This window comes from Rhinichthys klamathensis, unplaced genomic scaffold (assembly GCF_029890125.1).
Source record: "Rhinichthys klamathensis goyatoka isolate OS25496 unplaced genomic scaffold, OSU_Roscu_1.1 h1tg000225l_1, whole genome shotgun sequence".
In the NCBI taxonomy this organism is placed as follows: domain Eukaryota; kingdom Metazoa; phylum Chordata; class Actinopteri; order Cypriniformes; family Leuciscidae; genus Rhinichthys; species Rhinichthys klamathensis.
In genome coordinates, this window is record NW_026606749.1 from 2,250,667 (window position 1) to 2,269,851 (window position 19,185).

The window sequence follows — 19,185 nt, forward strand, 5'->3', positions numbered from 1 at the left end:
CTTTAAATGAGTCCACTCCCAAGATTATTGTTATTAACACAAGCCTTGTCTGGTTAAATGTTATTTTATCAGTAATGCTCTCTGTTTTGTCGCAGAATTGTACACAGACGACAACATGGTATGTGGACATGGGTGATTTTTTTTAAGGTGTCTGATGCTGCTCAGCGGGCTAAAAGTAGCTATAAAGTACATTGAGACTTAAATTTAGATTTTTTTTCTTCTACAAAAACAACTTAATGGTCAGCATACATAACATTTGTCACATGTCGCTGGAAAGATTGAACACATTTGTAGACAATATCCTGTCAACCCGCGCAGAGGAGCAGGAGGTTGATAATTGGACTCTACTGGAGGCTGCACATTCGGTAAGAGGCTTATTGCACTGATGCTTTACTTCAACCACTGGAGACTGAACTGAGCAGGGATGATGATTTCCATCTAACGCCAAGCAGTAGCCTACTACAGAAACATTGCTATTTTTAATCGAGATAATGTATGCACCAGGGTTCTCAATTTAATAAACCCTGCTGAAAAATCCAGCACTGTTGGTCACCAGTTTTGCATTGCATCAGATGCTGATTGTTGGTTTGCTGGTCACCAGCATTGGAAGCAGTAGTGCTGGTGGACCTACACCAGATCAGAACCCAAACTTGAATTATTTTTGTAATAAAGCCTTTATTTGTCATATTGTTTTATCATAACGTCCTTTGGTACTTTTGGCACAATTTGGCCCTCGCCATCACTTTAATTAATTAATTAATTAATTCATTCATTCATTCATTCAAACAACCATAGCAGAATTTAATTTAAACTGTCCCTTTAAACTTTTTGAGCTGACAAAGACAAAATTGCCAAAATACAATGTATACAAAGCAGACACTGGTGTTTATTGTCCTTGGAGCTTGTTCCTGAACTTAAAAGTTTACAATATTAATTAAACAAAGGCTATTTCAGTTCGATTTTTACTCAAATTTCTATGGGGTCACACATGTTTTGAAGGAAAAAAAATCATATCACATTTCATTTTTCTGTCTTTAAAGGAATTTTAGATCATATTTAGCCTATGGGTGCCAATAGTCAAAAGGGCAGTATGTTTTTAAAATGTAGCCTATTGCTGTCTGTAAAAGTTGTCTGGTGTTTTCCCCTTGTTTTTTTTTAGATAGTTTTAAGCCATCATCAAATCATTCTGAATATTATTCGCCTATTAGATAGGCCTATTATATGTTATTAGAGAGAGAGGGCGTTGTTTCTCACTTTCGCTACACTGCCCAAATTTATAAGACAGGCAAAGGGTACGCGCATGAGAAATCTTCGACGCGGACGCTACATTGAGCGCGAGTGCGCTCACGGGCACGCGCTCACGGACATACACAAAAAAAAGAGAAAGCGAGAGAGGCGAGGAGTGTGTGCGGCGGTCAAGCGCTTATAATGGCTGCCAGGAAAAGCAGAGCTGAGGAAAATCAGTTACATTGGGAATAAGGTCGTGCACAGGTAAATGTTTCTTGTGTTCGTGTGTGTATGTGTGCAGCGGGACTCTTTGTCTGAGCATGTGTGTCGGGCTGCTACGCAGGTGCATGTGCTGCTATTGGAAGGGTTTTGCATTGAAATACACCTTTACTGTTACTGTCACAGCAACATATTAGCATCGTGCATATGTTGTCTCGTGTGATGGGCAGCTGCGGTGTGTAATAACACGCTAGACAGCGATATCCAGCTGGAGAGGAAAAAACAGCGGCGCTGTGGCCGAAACAGACAAAACCGACAGGCCTGTTAACTTCCACAGCAGCACAAGCACATGACTGCATTACAAACACAACAAACGATTGTATTCTCACGATTTCTGCTCATGTGCTTCACTGTCCTCGGTCAAATAGTTAAACAGGGAGTGCGTTGGCTTTGCCCTTTGATCGCTGTTTCCTCATGTCAAGCTGCTTCCGCACACACGCGCGCACACGTGTTGGCAGCGCTGTCGAGTCTGTTTACCATTACACTAATGGCGTGTTTTTTTAAATGTTTCTGGTCACTTCGGTACAAAAGCGAGAGATTTTAACTGTTCGTGAATCCCATTTAGAGAAACTGTCATGCTAAAGATTAAACGTATTATGAGCAATGGCTAAATTTGTGGAACTTGGATGATTTTCAAGAAAAAAAACAGCTTTTTAGAGAAATTTGAGTTTTAAAGGGGTCATATAATGCCATTTTTGTACAATCTAATATGATTCTTTAGGGTCTAAATTAAAAGTTTGTAGTATACTTTAATTAAAAATTCTCATTAGTATTGTAAGAAAACACTTATTTTACCTGGTCAAAAACAGCTCTGTTTTCAGCACGCCGGTTCAGTGCATGTGACTTTAAATGATCATGAGCTTTGCTGACTCCGCCTCTCTGTTCTGTGTACACCAGAGCTCTGGCGTACACCATTTGTAACTCAATAACCATAACGCGTTGTTCAGTATAAACGTGGGATTATGAATTATATTGAGAACGTCATACATAGAAAACATGCCGTAATGTACCCTGAGTGTAAACCTTAGACGCATTCATTGTGAAGCGTGCAGCTAGCGATTTGCAAAGATTAATATATTAATATAAAGTTTAATAAAACGTTACACTCACTTCCGTTCTTCTGGAGATTCAGCAGGAACACGAATATCTGGTAGCAGCTACCGATCCATTTTTCATGAGCAGCAGCTTAGCAAAACCAGCTTTATACTGACCCTCGTTTATAAAGCAGTCTGGTGAGAAATGATTCGCGCAAACATGAACGCATTGACGTTGCTCGTGGGGAATATTCCCTTCGAAAACAAACTCAGCCACTGCGTCTTCAGCGGTTCGGATTTAGGAACATTAAAATGACTGCTGTGTTCGTTATTACACCCAAGAACAGAACACCACAATCGCTTAGACGCCATTCTGCTCATAGACAGTGTTTCAGCGTATCAACAATGACCGCGCCGGTCCGCGCAGACTATGATTGACAGCTCTCTCATGGAGCTGATCTCACCCGCGAGGGCGGGTCTGTGTTGAGACGCTCCTGTCAATCAACAATCGTGGGAGGGGCTTCCGAGCGTGTGACGTCACACGGTCGAACGGCTCGATTTGAGGCAGGGGAAAACATATAAGGAGATTAAAACAAAACCACTGGATGGATTTTTATCATTATATGATGGTTGTGTACAGACACTGCCAACACACAATTCAGTACAATCAACTTGTAAAAGTGCATGCACCATTATATGACCCCTTTAAGTGACAATATTGCTCATCTGGTGTGTTGTACTGTTTTGCACTATCAAATGCCTTGAGTCCCCCATATCACATTTTACTAACTAGTTAATGTAATCAAAGTAGCAAATTATGGTTCACCATTGGCTTTTTTTTTTTTTAAATGCGATCCTTAAAGGGTTAGTTAACCCAAAAATGAAAATTTTGTCAGTAATTTATTATCACCCTCATGTTGTTCCAACCCCGTAATACTTTCGATCATCTTCGGAACATAAATTAAGATATTTTTGATTAAATATGAGAGCTGTCTCACTCCTCCATAGGCTTCTATTGTAATTGAAACTTGCCGGCCCAGAAAGTTAGTAAAGATATCGCTAAAATTGTCCAGTGACTACAGTGGCTCAACCATAAGTTTATTAAGCGACGAGAATACTTTTTGTGCGCCAAAACCCCCCAAAAATAACGACTTTATTCAACTATTCATTTTCTTCTGTGTGGGCCTCTGAGTGAGTTCACGTAGTGTAACAGTGCTGCGCTTCTGGGTTGTACGTCAGAACGTAGGCTATTGGCCGACGGTGGTCATGTGTGTGATGCTGGCCAATAGTGAGCCTACGTTCTGACGTACAACACAGAAGCGCTGCGCTGTTACACTAGAGAAGAAAATTAATAGTTGAATAAAGTCGTTATTTTAGTTTTTTTTGCTTACAAAAAGTATTCTCGCCGCTTGATAAATTTATGGTTGAGCCACTAGCTTTCTGGGCCGGCAAGTTTAAATTACAATAGAAGCCTATGGAGGTCCAAAGATGAACGAAAGTCTTACGGGGTTGGAACAACATGAGGGTGAGTAATTACTGACAGAATTTTCATTTTTGGTTGAACTAACCCTTTATCTCCCGTTCTACTGTCGAATTTTAGTAGCCTAAATGTCAACACAGGAAAGAAAATTGCACTTACACATTATTGATACAAGAAGTGACATGTACTAAACAAATATCTGTATTTTGTTTTATTTGAGAATGAAATAGCAAGTCTCTCTTCAAACAGTTTTAACTCCCCAAAATTCTCAATCTGTCAAGTCTGTTAACCTGTCTTTTATTTATACTTTTTTTTTTGTTTTTTTCAAATGTGGCAACACTTCATATTTTCCATATATTAGCCTACGTTGTGTTTTTCATTTATTTAATTCTATGTTTATTTATTTACCTTGTTAACATTTCCTGGCAATAAACAGTTTTTCTGTCTTTATAAACTCTAGAGAAACTGTCATGTGGCAAATAAGTTTTGGTTCTTTCAGTGTGAGATAAAGCCAACTGTTGTATTATCTTGAAGAGCCAGACTATTGACGAATCTTTCATTATGTTGCTTCTGGCCAAACACCACCCAATTAACAGAAAGAAGCTGGCATCTAAGTCTTACCAACCATGGTTTGCTTTTACGTAAAATCTGAAAATGGATACTATTGCAATTTTTCAGCTCATTCAAATAATGGCACAACGGTGTGCACAGTGTACATTTAACAATAAAGAAATTAGTGGCTCACAGTTATGATCCAGAGATAACTTGTTTGCTATGTTGGTGATCATTTGCTACTAATTGCTAGCCTGGGAAAATCCAGACAACTTCTGGCAAATTTAGATTTGCTCTCTAACTCAGTTACAACTGAGAATGGTCTGGTTTTAACCAGGCTACCTAATTGCCTCAATCAAAACGGAATATCTTTCAAAGATTCATGGCTGTGAACCCTTAGCCCACAAATGTTGACTAATTCTGTGACGACTTCTTCGCCAACCTTCACCTCAACTCCCAGAAGTTGCATAGCGGTCAGTAATGAGTGGAATTAGCTATTCTTGGCAATTTAGAGTGCAGTATGTATCAGACAGTCTGTCTGAGACTGAGACTATAAATGATGTTAAGAGAAATCTAATACAACCACTTGCTGCTCTGATCTGACTTCAGCTGAACAGCAGCCAAAATGCATAATTTTTCCTGTTTATCACTTTAAAGCTGCTTTGAAACAATCTGTATAGTGCTGTATAAAGTGACTTGACTAATGGGCCATAGATGATGAGCAGGTCTACCCTGCTCTATAGTTAAAACCAACATTGCAGATGATATTGGTATGAAAGTTCCATGCCAGATGGAATCATAGTAATAATGATGGAACAGCAATGTGTGCTTGAAATCCAGGGATGGAGCGAGTTCATCCCTGTTTTGGAATAGGGATGCACATTGAAATTTTGGCTGATACAAAAAAGGCGATTATTATTTTCATATAATTGCCATTTATATGTCCAAATTGGCCCAAAATTCTATACTATTTTGTATAAATATTACAAATTTATATGATAGAAATATAATATCTATGCATATGCAAACAAAAAACACTGAAATCAGTCATTCTACCGACTGCTTGTGAACATTATAATGTACTGTATTAAAAATGATATTTATGTTCAGAATGTCTAAAAATGACATTTAATAGTTTTATTAAATTACACTGTTATAACCAGGGGAATGAGCATACACCAATATATATCCAATATCTACGATTATTATCATTAATAAATAAATAAATAAATAAAAAACTGTCAAATATTTTCATTACTTAAAGGAACACGCCGACTTTTCGGGACTTTAGCTTATTCACCGTATCCCCCAGAGTTAGATAAGTCCATACATACCCTTTTCAATTCAGTGCGTGCTGTTAACACTGTCTGACGCACCCACCGCTAGCCTAGCTTAGCACAAAGACTGGAAGTAAATGGCTCCAGCTAGCATACTGCTCCCAATAAGTGACAAAACAACGCCAACATTTTCCTATTTATATGTTGTGATTTGTATAGTCACATTGTGTACAAATAACAAGGTCATATGAGACACAGGCATCTTTTAACCATATACATACTGGAACTATATTCTCAGAAGGCGAAGCACTGCTACTTGGGCGGAGTGATTTGCTCGCAGCACCTGAGTAGCCCTGTGGTGAGGAGCAGAGAGTTTGCTCAGAGTGTTGCGCTAATCACTCTGCCCAAGTAGCAGTGCTTCGCCTTCTGAGAATATAGTTCCCAGACAGTATGTATACGGTTAAAAGATGGCTGTGTTTTATGACCTTGTTATTTGGACTTATCTAACTCTGGGGGATACGGTGAAAAAGCTAAAGTCCCAAAAAGTCGGCGTGTTCCTTATAAATATTGTGAAGGATCTGCCATGTGCCTTAGCAAATCACAACAAAAAAAATTAGTCCATCGCCACAAAACAGGGAGCAAGTAGTCTTCAATTGTGATGGTTTATTAAATCTTGCTTACACAAGAAAAAAGGTGATCAAGCCTCAGTAGAGAGGAAAAAGGTGGAAACCATTGTAACAGTTAAAAACAAGAAGGTCCAAAAATTGTACTCCATTCAGATTGCATCACAGGAAACATCCAGTAGTCAAAAAAGGACATAATCGGGCTTGAACCTCTCAAACTGACAGAGGACAAATTTCAACACCACCTTTCCCAGGGTACAATAGGAACCAACCCTCTACACAAAACATACACTGAATTTATAAGAGATGGCCCACACCATGAAAACAAAGAAGAGGAAACATAACCATACACATTTTCACAACATCAACAACCCAAACCCTGGAATGAAGACCATACATTTAACTAAATTTAAAGCCATGGATACATTTTAGTTAATGCAAAAGAATCCTCTTAAACAAACATCACATTGATCAAAACATCACATTTTCCGATGTCCCCCCTAATACATCAAAGTTGGTACGGTTTCATTTCCTTTAGAATTCCCATAAAACAGATCAACTTCCTGTTTGAATCTCTTTGTCACTAGGCTGGTCCATACCACAACACATCAGGTACTAAACATTTCAAGTCATCTTAATTACAAAATGAACTAACAATTTGAACCATGTTTTTATAAATCACAGTTTAGCCAAAGAGGAATTTTAGCTGATTTTAATGTTTTAACCTTAAACCGAATAACTAAGCCTGTGCACTGACTCAGTGCAATGACAAATAAAGATCTTAAACCAAACCATAGTAATGTCCTTTTATTTATAGATCAAATGCAAATATGAATAGATAAACTTGTGTGGCTTAAATACTGGCCATCACAAATATAAATAAAATTTCAGTTAATTTTGATTTTATTTTAAAGAGCAACATGCTGGACACCCCTATATAGCATAGTGTATGTTGATGATAAAACAACTAGATTTTCTGAACTGGGGTAATATATATTTAGCCATTAACGATATTTTGAGATAAATTGTGATAAAATAACTTCCGCGTCTATAAAGCACTAACCGGAAGTGACGATGGGCGAGGAAGTCTGGTCAAGTTCAAGCTCAGGATGTGCAATCAAGGGGGTAATCCATCGACCGGAAGTTGAAGCCGGCCGGGTGCCGCCATGTTGTAGCAGAACTTCACTTGCGTTAGCATTTCCATTGACTCTCATTCATTTTTGCGTCACTTTGACAGCGAATAACTTTACATCTGAGGCGTTTAAAGACTCCATTTGTCCATTATTTATTTCTAAAGAAACACGACAATGTATAAAGGGCTCCATTACCTTCTATGTTACATTATGGCCCCGTAGAAACCGATTTAGTAAAAATAGGCTAACGATTGCGTCATAACCACTCGACTCTCTGTCGCGCTGTACAGAAATTACCGTACAGACAGGAGGAGAAGCTCGCAGGCAATCGTGGGGACGTCCCGTCAAGGGAGAAGCCCATAGATAATGAGTCCATAAAAGCAACTGAAATACTTACTCCTGCTCACTCACGCCAAAGAACTCTTTGCTCAAGTTCCCCGTCTCTGCAAGATTAACGTTGGCAGTTTTCACGCACAGCTACTAGAAGATTAACGTCTGTCAGACAGGTTGCTCACGTCATCAAGCTTAGTTTGAGTCTGCGCGTCAGGAACGGAAGTGCTCAAAAATCGCTAAAAATGGGCTTCAACTGTCTCAACTGAGTTCCAATGAGATGGCTCTGTCCACTTCTTATACTGTCTATGTGTGCAATGGATGTGAATGAAGAAACAGAGTTCTCCAATGTTGACGAGCATGTCAGGTTTGTCATTAATAGCGGCTTTAGAGTTCCCAGCAGATAGATACTATAGTGACTCCATTAATGGTATATTGTATGTTGTGGCTTTCTTCCACACAATACAGGTGAGGAAGAAGAGGATGGTGAGCAGTCAAGCCAAGTACGAGCTGATCCAGGAGGTAGGCAGGGGCAGTTACGGTGTGGTATACGAGGCAGCTGTACGGCAGACCGGCGCTCGTGTGGCTGTGAAGAAGATTCGCTGTCACTCCCCGGAGAACGTAGAGCTGGCCTTGAGGGAATTCTGGGCCCTGAGTAGTATCCAGAGCCAGCATCCCAACGTCATCCACCTGGAGGAATGCGTTCTCCAGAGAGACGGCCTCGCCCAGAGAATGAGTCACGGCTCCAGCTCCTCGCTCTATTTGGAGGTGTGTTTCCAACCTGCAAACACGAAGCAAATCAATTTTAGGTTCATATTGTTTACTAGAGTCAAATGGAAAAACTTGATTATAATGAAAAGGAAATGCAAACCGCTACATTTATAGATTTATTGCTAACTATTCATACCCATTGATAGTACTCAATAAATGGGACATATTTTCCATTTCTGGACACTTTAGGAACAATTACTGAATGAAATTTTGATTAGACGTAAATCATTTATTATCTGCGTATTACTGCTCAGTGCTTTGCCCTCAGTATCCTCCCAGGAAACAGGAAGTGGCTAATTCAGCTGACAGTAGTTTTTGGTTTATTAAAGGGGCTTTATGCAGGAATCCCGTTTTTGTCAAACAGCGACTCCTAGAGTTACTGTGGAGTACTTGAATTTAACGTTACTGTCGTAAATACCAATCACTCAGAGCGTGACATGGCCTATTACATAGTATACAATAGTACATTGTGTTTAATTTGTCGTTTAATGAGATATAATATATGTTGTTAGTGGTGAGAATTTTCACGTGATTAAATACATAGATCCGACAATTATCCCCATAAACTTTAATGGTCCAGAGGCAGAACTTTTGCCAAGTGTGTCAGAGGTTCTGGGTTCTAATCGGTACTAGTAGTATAGTTTATTTTCCTCATCAAAACCGATTGTTTATTAGTGGTTGTATTTCAAGCAGGCACATGTTTTTTGTGCATTAGGTTTTGTGATTTCACCATAACAAAATATAGAGAGTCTCTCGGTCCCCGCAACGGATTCAGGCGCGCCTCCGTGTGCAGTCTATGGTGAAGACAGTGCGCGCGTCACAACAGAACACTGTAACTTATCTGCACCACTGATCGCAGAGGCAACGAGCACTTTGGTCACTTGATTTCAAAAATAACACATTTCAGATCGCCTCTTATTTAACAAACGAATGAAATGAATGCTCTACTAGAGTTACCTGGAGATGTTTTATTTGTTTGTAATGGTACATCCGTGCCGCGAGAGGTTTCAATGGGGACATAACCCACCCGCAAATTATGCCTATGCTCGTGTCCGACTCCTCGCTCGGTCAGTCTGCCGTTTCCTCTTTCTCTGTTCCTCCGACAATGCTTTCCTAGCTTTCTGCATCTTATATGCCGGCTCAGCCATGACGATAGTGTGACAAACTCCATCCATCTATACCTTGTTCCTGTGTGTATGTGTGCAGTTGCCGTAAAGGAATATGTTACATCGCGAGAGCTGATATCACGCGATACTTCCTGACACTGAGCACGGCGGCCCGCCGCACCGAAGTTGCAAGTGAGATTTTTTCGCTCACAGGCACCAGGGGGGGTCGAGACGCCCACCATTCAACCCGAAAGAAGTTATATAACCATTTCAATAACTCTGAAGCTGTTCAGTTAAGCTAAAAAAGCTGCATAGTGTCCCTTTGAAAGGGTCATATGACGGTGTTAGAACACTATATAAATATAAAACAATGTCTGCATTTGTGATTGTAGAAACGACAAACAAGCGTTACTCTATACTGCCCAAAACTCGCGTTTGAATAGTCAGTAGTAAATTCTTAAAATATGAAAACATACATACTTATGTGTCTGTGAGTCAGAAGCGCCAGACTGTACTTACAAGGATGGAATTGCCCCACTTTTTTAGAATAAGCCTTTGAGCACAGCCGGCCTTGTACTCTAGCAGGTTAAGGAAACAGTCCTCTGAAAAATGCGCAACACACAGTTGAATATTTTTTGGTTGTACTGTTCTGGAACAGTGTTGTAAATAAAGCTGAAACACTGTTTTCTAATTGTGTCCTCTTTTGGAAGGCCAAACAAAGTAGTTTGGCTTTCGCAACGAAAAACACAGCGTCTCCTCGACATGGCGGGGCCGGCGGCAATAATAATACAGCGAGAATAAAAGTTATGCCCTCTTTCTTTGCATATACATCTGGTCGGTGTTATGAAACTCTGCCCCCACATACTGATTTGTGGGGGCATGTTTGAACAAAGCATTTTAGGAAGGCGTGACTGAGCCTTAACTTTTACAAAGAATATCTCCTTGCGTTTGAGACTTTGAGCTTTGTAACTGCAGATCTTATACATGCACAAACAGCTACATAACACACTAGAAAGGAAAACAAGAAATCACATCATATGACCCCTTTGATGGGGATGTACAAAATGAATTGGTGGGTTGTCTGACCATGCTGCCTTCATCATGGGGTAGTCGTATATAGGAGATGAGTGGGCATGAACAGCACCACAATGTTTTGAGTTCTTGAGCCCCTTCAACAGTTGGGAGGTTGTTTTTGTTTTTCGCTGTACCATTTTTGTAAGCATTAGGGCTGCACTATATTGAGAAAACTGACATTGTAATATTTTGTGTGTCTCTTTGCATTAATACTTTCAACTGAAAACGGAAAACTTTGTTCTGAACAGTGTTCAGGCTGTTCATTTACACGACAATGACGTTTTGGAGGACTGTAAACTTTTGAAAACCGCTTTCAAAGTGCAAGTTTTTGAAAACGATATCTCGGTGTAAACTACAAATTGTGAATTTGTGCATGATGTTATGTGCATGCATATCACATGTTAAGTCTATAGGCGCATAGTTTTTCTTTACAAAGTGACATCGCCAACTACTGGCCTGGCAGCGTAATACAGCATTTAGTAGTTTGTGCGGATCCGTGGTTTTTACAATGTTGTTGTCTGTATGCCTGTAAACCTGCAGCGCAAATTTTTGTTTAAATAAATCGCAGCCTTTCTGTTTTGATAATCACTCTAAACCAAATCGCAATATCGATTTTATTGTGATGCCATGCAGGCCAATTTTCTATGCTATTTATGAAGCATGGCTATAATTAAAGCTTGCCTCATTTATCATTGATTTATTGTACTTGTACTTTACTTTTTTCGTGTGACTAATACATTACCCATCATTCTTTCTGACATTATTATAAAAAATGCATAAAGCATCAATTAATAACTTAATTGCATCATTTGCTCTTCTCTATGTTATTTTAGTGCTGAGATTCCTGTGTTTGTCAGTAATTGAAAATGAGAAAACGAAAATTGCATCTATTTTATTCTGAAAATCACACGTAATTAATTACTACTCCTGTAAGTAGAAACTTCCCTAGAGGACTTGAAGGAGCATATTCCCTGTATAATTTAGGGTTTATGATCATGTCCAACAGACACTGACCAGACATGTTTCTTAAGATACGGACCGTAAGCACGGCAAATGACACATTCAACAAATAAATAGCATTTTACTGCATAATATTATCATAGTCTTCACAAACAATGCAGATGTATAGATCGTACTGTTCTGACAGTCTAATAGTGACTGGTAACATGGTGAAGTACAGCATGCTAAAAGCTGGTAAAAAAGTTGTCTCCATCCTGCAAAAAAAAAAAAAAAGAATAAAGGCCACAAAACCACCTCCCAGATGATTATTCTGATGATGAATATGCAAAAGGAGCAGGAATACAAACTACTTGGACTACTCTACAAAGGAGACGGCACTCTATAATACAAGTGGATGATTATAGTATTGTATGCCATTTTGTGTTGGGTCAAGTTGCATAAAGACGTGAGGATGTTGTGACTGGATGGAAATAAGCCAGAGTGCAGCTCAGTAAGAGGTTGTTATTCCTGGCCTTTGAGATGTGGTTGATTAGCACTCTTGCTGCTATAATTGTGAGCCTGCAGAGAGCCGTTTGTCTGCTGACCTCTGTTTGCACAAAGCTTTCCGCATCTTCTGTCAAAAGGCAGCTGACGAAGGGGAAACGTGGTTCAGATAGACACAGAAATCCCCAAAAGTACTTGTAAATGTTCTTAACTTTTTACCACATGTTAATATCTATTTAATATCACATTTCAACCCCAGGTAAAGCAACATTTCAAACATATAATTTTGAGGTTAACACCATTTTGAACCTCTAGAGCCAATTTAACCCTGTTTTGCATTGAATTGAATGCTACAGTTGTTTATCAACAGACAAAAATTCTCATTAAAGATTCTTGCACATAGACTTTCAGGATCAGAATCTTAGGGAAATGGTAAAAAAAGACCTAAAAGACTGTCAGAGGGATTTTTCTTGACAACAGTTAGACAGACTATAAGGTATCACTATGTCCAATCACTTTTATTAATCTTGTAAATTGTAAACATTGGGTTAACATTCTTATTTACATATGTACAGTGTGTGAATATGAATTACATGTATTGTATTGTTAATGCAATACCGTGGTTACTATTTTTAGTGTTTAAAGCCCTTTTTTGTTATACTTGGGAAAATAGATGAGTGCATTTGGTTAGACTTAACATAAGTGCATCTTCAATAAGTCTGCTGTTTGATTAATGATTCTGCTTAATGTTAAGAGAATTTAGTTTTGAACAAGTTTTGTGCTTTTGTAAAACAGAGCTAAACTTAAAACACAGAGCTAAACTTAAAACACAAATCCAATGTGGAGTTTATCAGGGGAAGGATGTGGTTGAATGCACTAACACATGACATGCAGCAGTGTGTCTGTAACACGCATCACCTATATGGACAGAGCTGTTGTTTTTGTTCTTCAGATTGAAGATGTTCTCTGATTGGCTCCTTGTGCAGACAGATGGTGCGGTGTTTATCGGTTAGTGCTCTGTTTTGCAATACCCTGCAAGATGGTGAAGAAAACATAGCTGCCAAAGCTGGTTGTGTAATTGATCATCCAGGCAATATGAAACTGACTAACTGTGATGTCACTCTTTTGTATAAGACACCTCTGTTTAAAGCTACTGTTAAATATTTAATACAGCATATATTTTTCCCTCTCGTTTTTGTGCAAGGTGACCGACTATATGCAGAGAAATTATAAATAAACTTTCACTTTTAATTCAGTACTGCAAAATAACTTTATCCAATTTAAGTATTATGAATGTGCTGTTTTTTGTGTGCTTATCCTACATTAAATTCAGTCGCAATTTTTATCTTCCTCCTAAAAATCTAAATTTTTTTTTACAAAGATGCAATAATGTTGGATTGAAACTTATGTACATGGACACTAATAAACATTTACTTTTAGTCAAATTAATTGTCATCAGTGTTTCCACGTTCTAAAATGACCTCTTTAGCAGTGGTGGAATGTAACGAAGTACAAATACTTCGTTACTTTACTTAAGTACATTTTTCACGTATCTGTACTTTACTTAAGTAGAATCAATACATTCGTTACATTTTGCAGCAATTATTATACTTTGTACTCCACTACATTTTTTACAACGTTCTGTTACATTTTCGTTAAATTTTCTGATCAGTTTTTCCCCTGCCAAAACGTCTTTCCCCTGCCAAAACGTCACCCTGACCGTCCGTTCATCGCACGTTTGTCTCACCACTGAAGTTTGGTTGCCATATAGATATATCAACCCGGTCACACTAAATGCGTCTCTATAGCACGCAGTGTGTTTAGCGTGCAATTTATACGAGAAAATTAGTTTTTACATGCATATAGGAAACGCATTGGTAGGTTTAATAGTGATGTGGGGTGCGTGTGTATTATACGTTTGGTTAGGATTAGTATGGCAAGCCAAGAGGTTCAGAATTACGCCATAAATGAATCGCGTTTACAGCCAAACGCCGTCATATACGGCGTTTTCACATATGTGTGTTTATATATATATATATATATATATATATATATATATATATATATATATATATATATATATATATATATATATATATATATATATATATATACCGTATATAGTAAGGGTATATAGTAAGCTTGATGTGTATATTGCCTAATTGCAAGCTTGTTCAGAAATGGTGACAAAAACTTATAATATAACTGCTTTTCCATCATATTGAACATCATTATATGAGTATTGGGTTGAATGAGTTAGAATTAACTGTTTTATTAATCATTAGAATATAGACATTAAGAGAATAAATTGTTATGCAAGTACTTTTACTTTTAATACTTAAAGTACATTTAAAAGCAGGTACTTTTTACTTTTTACTTAAGTAGGGTTGTCATTGTGGTACTTCTACTTTTACTAAAGTAAATATGTCTCTGGTTATTTGTACTTTTACTTAAGTACTGAGATTCAGTACTTCCTCCACCACTGCTCTTTAGTAACTGTTGGCAAAGACAAAGCACAGTAAATGATTCTCTCTGTTGATAATCATACACCTGTGTGATAAACGCTAGCATTGCATAGCATACATTGTCCTCCACAACTTGACAGGAGGCTGTCAAACATTAACAAAATAACTTTTTTTTTTCTTCATACATCAACTTCAACACCTTTCAACACCAACACCTTTGGTTCGAGTTGGAAGGAATATCCTACATCTAATTTTGGATGGAACACATCATTAGCATAACAACATGCTAGCATCAAACTCAATAGCAGCTCATTAAGTTTTGGAACAGAGCTTTTGTCTCTCTTTAAGTGTTTGTGTTTTGATGGATGTTGATGTGGATAGATGGGATTTATATTTGCTTGTTGGAATGTGAGTTGTAAGTCAGCTTAAGATTTCATCCATGAAGTTTGGCTTCTATCCCAGAACATGTTTAGTTTTATCCTACTAAACTTTGCCTAGTGTGTCCTCGGCAAGCAGATAATACTCGAACATGATGAAATAGCTGGAAGTTTGATTAAAAAAAAACTTATTCCACAACTTTTTTTTTACAGACATGAATGATTCCTCAAATCATGCGGCTAATTGTTGAGAGGTGTGCTATTACTTTAAGCAATCTAACTTATGATTTTCCCTTAGTGACAATAAAAGAAGGCTGGAGATTCAATCAATGGTTGCCTATGGTCCAAACAATGCCCTATCAACCATCCTAAACATAAAGACTCCAGTTGCAACACCTTAGCAGCAGCATATGTAAGCTTTGGCAAACTATACAACACCCTGGCATCATGGTGCAAGTTTTGCACAGGCAAGCATTCCTGTAGTTTAAACGGTATATCATGGCACTAGCAACGGTCATGGGTTCTAATCCAAGGGAATGCATGAACTTGTAGAAAAGGTGTTAGTGAGGCCAGCAGGGGGTGCTCACCCTGTGGTCTGTGTGGGTCCTAACGCCCCAGTAAAGTGACAGGGACACTACTGTCAAAGAGCACCGTCCTTCGGATGAGACGTTAAACCGAGGTCCTGACTCTCTGTGGTCACAAAAAAATCCCAGGATGTCTTTCGAAAGAGTAGAGGTGTAACCCCGGCATCCTGGCCAAATTTGCCAAATAATCCCCATATTATACCAATTGGCTTAATCACTGTCTCCTCTCCACCAATAAGCTGGTGTGTGGTGGGCGTTCTGACGCAATATGGCTGCCGTCGCATCATCCAGGTGGATGCTGCACATTGGTGGTGGTTGAGGAGATTCCCCCTTCTATGTAAAGCGCTTTGAGTGCCGAGAAAAGCGCTATATAAATGTAATGAATTATTATTTTATTATTATTATTTTTGTATACATTTAATGCAATCTAAGCATCTTTGGAAAAAACTGCTGGGCAAATGCATAAATGTTGATGTTTCCCATCATGAACTCTTTAAAAAAAGAATTTGTTCTAAATGGTTGGATATGAATTGACATGATACTTTAGATTATCCACTAATTTACAGAAGTGGGCCTTATGTCTAGTGTCATTTCCATAATGAGAAGACCGTTATGTCTGTGAACAGTGCACATTTTCTGTTAAAAAATTTATTTCGTGAATTGAGCAACTATTCTGTAAAATTATTATTATTATAATTTTTTTTGTTGACCATCGACCACACTACTTCATTGTCATTAGTAGAACTGGCCATTAAAAATTCAACCACAAGTGCCATTGCATAAATTTATACAAAATGTGAACCTTTACACCCTTCAACTCCAAACCTAGAGTGTCCGTGTCCTGCTGAGTTTAGTTCTAACCCTAACAACACTCTAACAAGCTAATCCGCTTCCAATTTACAGACAGGTGGGTTAAATTGGGATTGGTACTAAAATCTGCAGTACACTGAGTCCTGTTTTACACAATTGGTTTTAACTTTTGTATTTCTTTTATATTCATTCAGTTGGTGGAGACATCCTTGAAAGGTGAGATCACGTTTGATCCCCGCTGCGCCTACTACCTGTGGTTCGTCATGGACTTCTGCGATGGTGGAGACATGAATGCCTATCTACTGTCCCGCAAACCCAGCCGCAAGACTAACACCAGCTTCATGCTGCAACTGGGCAGCGCTCTTGCCTTCCTGCATCGCAACCAGATCATCCACCGAGACCTCAAACCTGACAACATTCTCATCTCGCAGGGCCGCACGCCGGCCGGGTCCCCCGAACCCACCCTGAAGGTGGCTGACTTTGGCCTCAGCAAGGTCTGCTCCTGTTCGGGCCTGAACCCCGAAGAACCGGCCAGCGTCAATAAGTGTTTCTTGTCCACAGCTTGTGGAACGGACTTCTACATGGCCCCTGAGGTCTGGGAGGGCCACTACACCGCTAAGGCTGACATTTTTGCTTTGGGGGTGATCATATGGGCCATGGTGGAACGGATAACATTTGTGGATGTAGAGACTCAGAAGGAGCTTTTAGGGAGCTATGTACAGCAGGGGGAGGATATTGTCCCCCTGGGGGAGGCTCTGCTGGAGAATCCCAAGATGGAGCTCCTTATCCCGGCCCGGAAGAAAAGCATGAATGCTGGCATGAAGCAGCTGATTCGAGAGATGCTGTCAGCCAATCCACAGGAGCGACCCGACGCTGTTGAACTGGAGCTCAGGCTGGTTCGGATCGCATGCAGGGAACTTGATTGGGATACGTGAAAGGAAAGCATCTTGGACATGGGGTAAACTTATAGAAAAACATGCTCTGAGCTTGGTGAACGTAAAAACATGCTGTTTGGCCCTGTCCCAAATGGCACACTTGATGTTGACTTAAAGTATTGTGGTCTACGCTCTGAAGTGTCTGTGAAATCCATAATACTCTAGGGTTTCCCAGTTGTCAATTCAGATTTTAGGTCCGTTTTGCTTAGCTCACAATGTTGTAGACGATTACCTAACATTATCCGTGCTGCAAAGTATAGGCTTTGAGGAATATCTCGCAGGGTGAGAGTGCCCTTTGGGACAGGGTCTTTGTGGGCAGGATTGAGTCTTTAGGGGGCGGTTGCACTGGTCCTCCAGTTTAGTACAACATTCATTGATGAAAAACAGCCTTTACAATATTAAATACTTATTACTGACTCATGTTCACAAGCACATTGGGACTTTAATTGACAGGAGTCTAGATGGACTTCAGTTGGGGTTCATTAATGAAAAACCTCAGATATCCACCTTCCACTGACCATAAACTACAATGACCCAGATAAACACAGAGGTCCACAGAATTCCCAGAACATTCCCAGGACTAAAACATCAGATAGCTTGTAGGTTATGGCTGGGCGATATAGCTACAATATAAATTTGTTAAATATTTTGGCTTGATGAAATATTCAATATTTTCCTTTTGATGGTCTTTGGTTTGTATTTATTTTCCTTGCTCATGAATTGGAGGAACTGGTTTACTGACATGGGGCCATCCTTAAAAATATTCTTGTTTGCCGTAACCCGACCGACCCTGTCAAATTAGGACCGACCCAATTATTTATTTATTTTCCCTTTTAGTCCGACCGACTTGCCGGTTGTAAACTTGCATTAAGACCGACCGATTTTTTTTTTTTACTCTTCAAACAACTAATACAAATGCAATAAAATAATATACATTTATTATAGTAAGTATTGTGAATATAAATTGCGTAGGCTACGTTCTTTCTTTTAAATAAAAACCCGTGGCGTCATCTATTATGATTATGTTTACACCATTGGTTTACGCATGTCACACTATGGCCTGTGCGTTCGCTTCGTTTCATTCACTGTCAATGGTTCGCGCTCGGTGATGATGGCTGCGGCGCGGCTGCTTGTGAAATACGTCTGTATGAGCCTACATTTAGTCGCTCATTATTCGAAATTCTTAATGGTCAAATAGGGAATCGATGTTAACGGCCTTTTCTCGGAGCGCGTCCAGCTCGTCATGACATGCCCACCGCGAACGCAAGTCACACAGCAACTGCAGGCTCTGACAAACAAACACACATAAGTGTGGGAAGCCAAACACACCGAAAGGGGGACGAAACGGCGCGGTGTGTTACAGAGTTCGCGCTGCGCTGACTTGTAATCTGCGTGGCTCAATGGACCGAGACGCGCGAGCGCGACAGACTCGACAGCGCAGGAGAAGTGTTTGCATGCGCCAGCCAATGGTCAGCGCGGCGCGAACTAATCTCACCAGCGCCACGCTGACCAATAAAACAGCACATCCCATACCGAAATGTACTAAATTGCACAAAAGAAAATCGACCATTCCATAATATGTCAGGACTACTTAATCGGCCTATAGTTTCCTACAATGCACCTAGCTATTTGACCACACTGATTTCCGTTAATAATAGCAGATGTTTATGGGTCAAATCTCTCAC

General features: G+C 39.4%; 1 protein-coding gene across 1 annotated transcript; it reads left to right on the plus strand.

Annotated features, from left to right (window-relative positions):
• Positions 1–1,319: 1,319 nt before the first annotated feature.
• pdik1l (PDLIM1 interacting kinase 1 like) lies at positions 1,320–18,020 on the plus strand. The gene is made up of 3 exons (XM_056264861.1): positions 1,320–1,491; positions 8,404–8,703; positions 16,760–18,020. Exons 2-3 carry the CDS (start codon positions 8,419–8,421, stop codon positions 17,498–17,500), a joined length of 1,026 nt encoding a protein of 341 aa, XP_056120836.1. The 5' UTR covers positions 1,320–1,491; positions 8,404–8,418; the 3' UTR covers positions 17,501–18,020.
• The last annotated feature ends 1,165 nt before the right edge of the window (positions 18,021–19,185 follow it).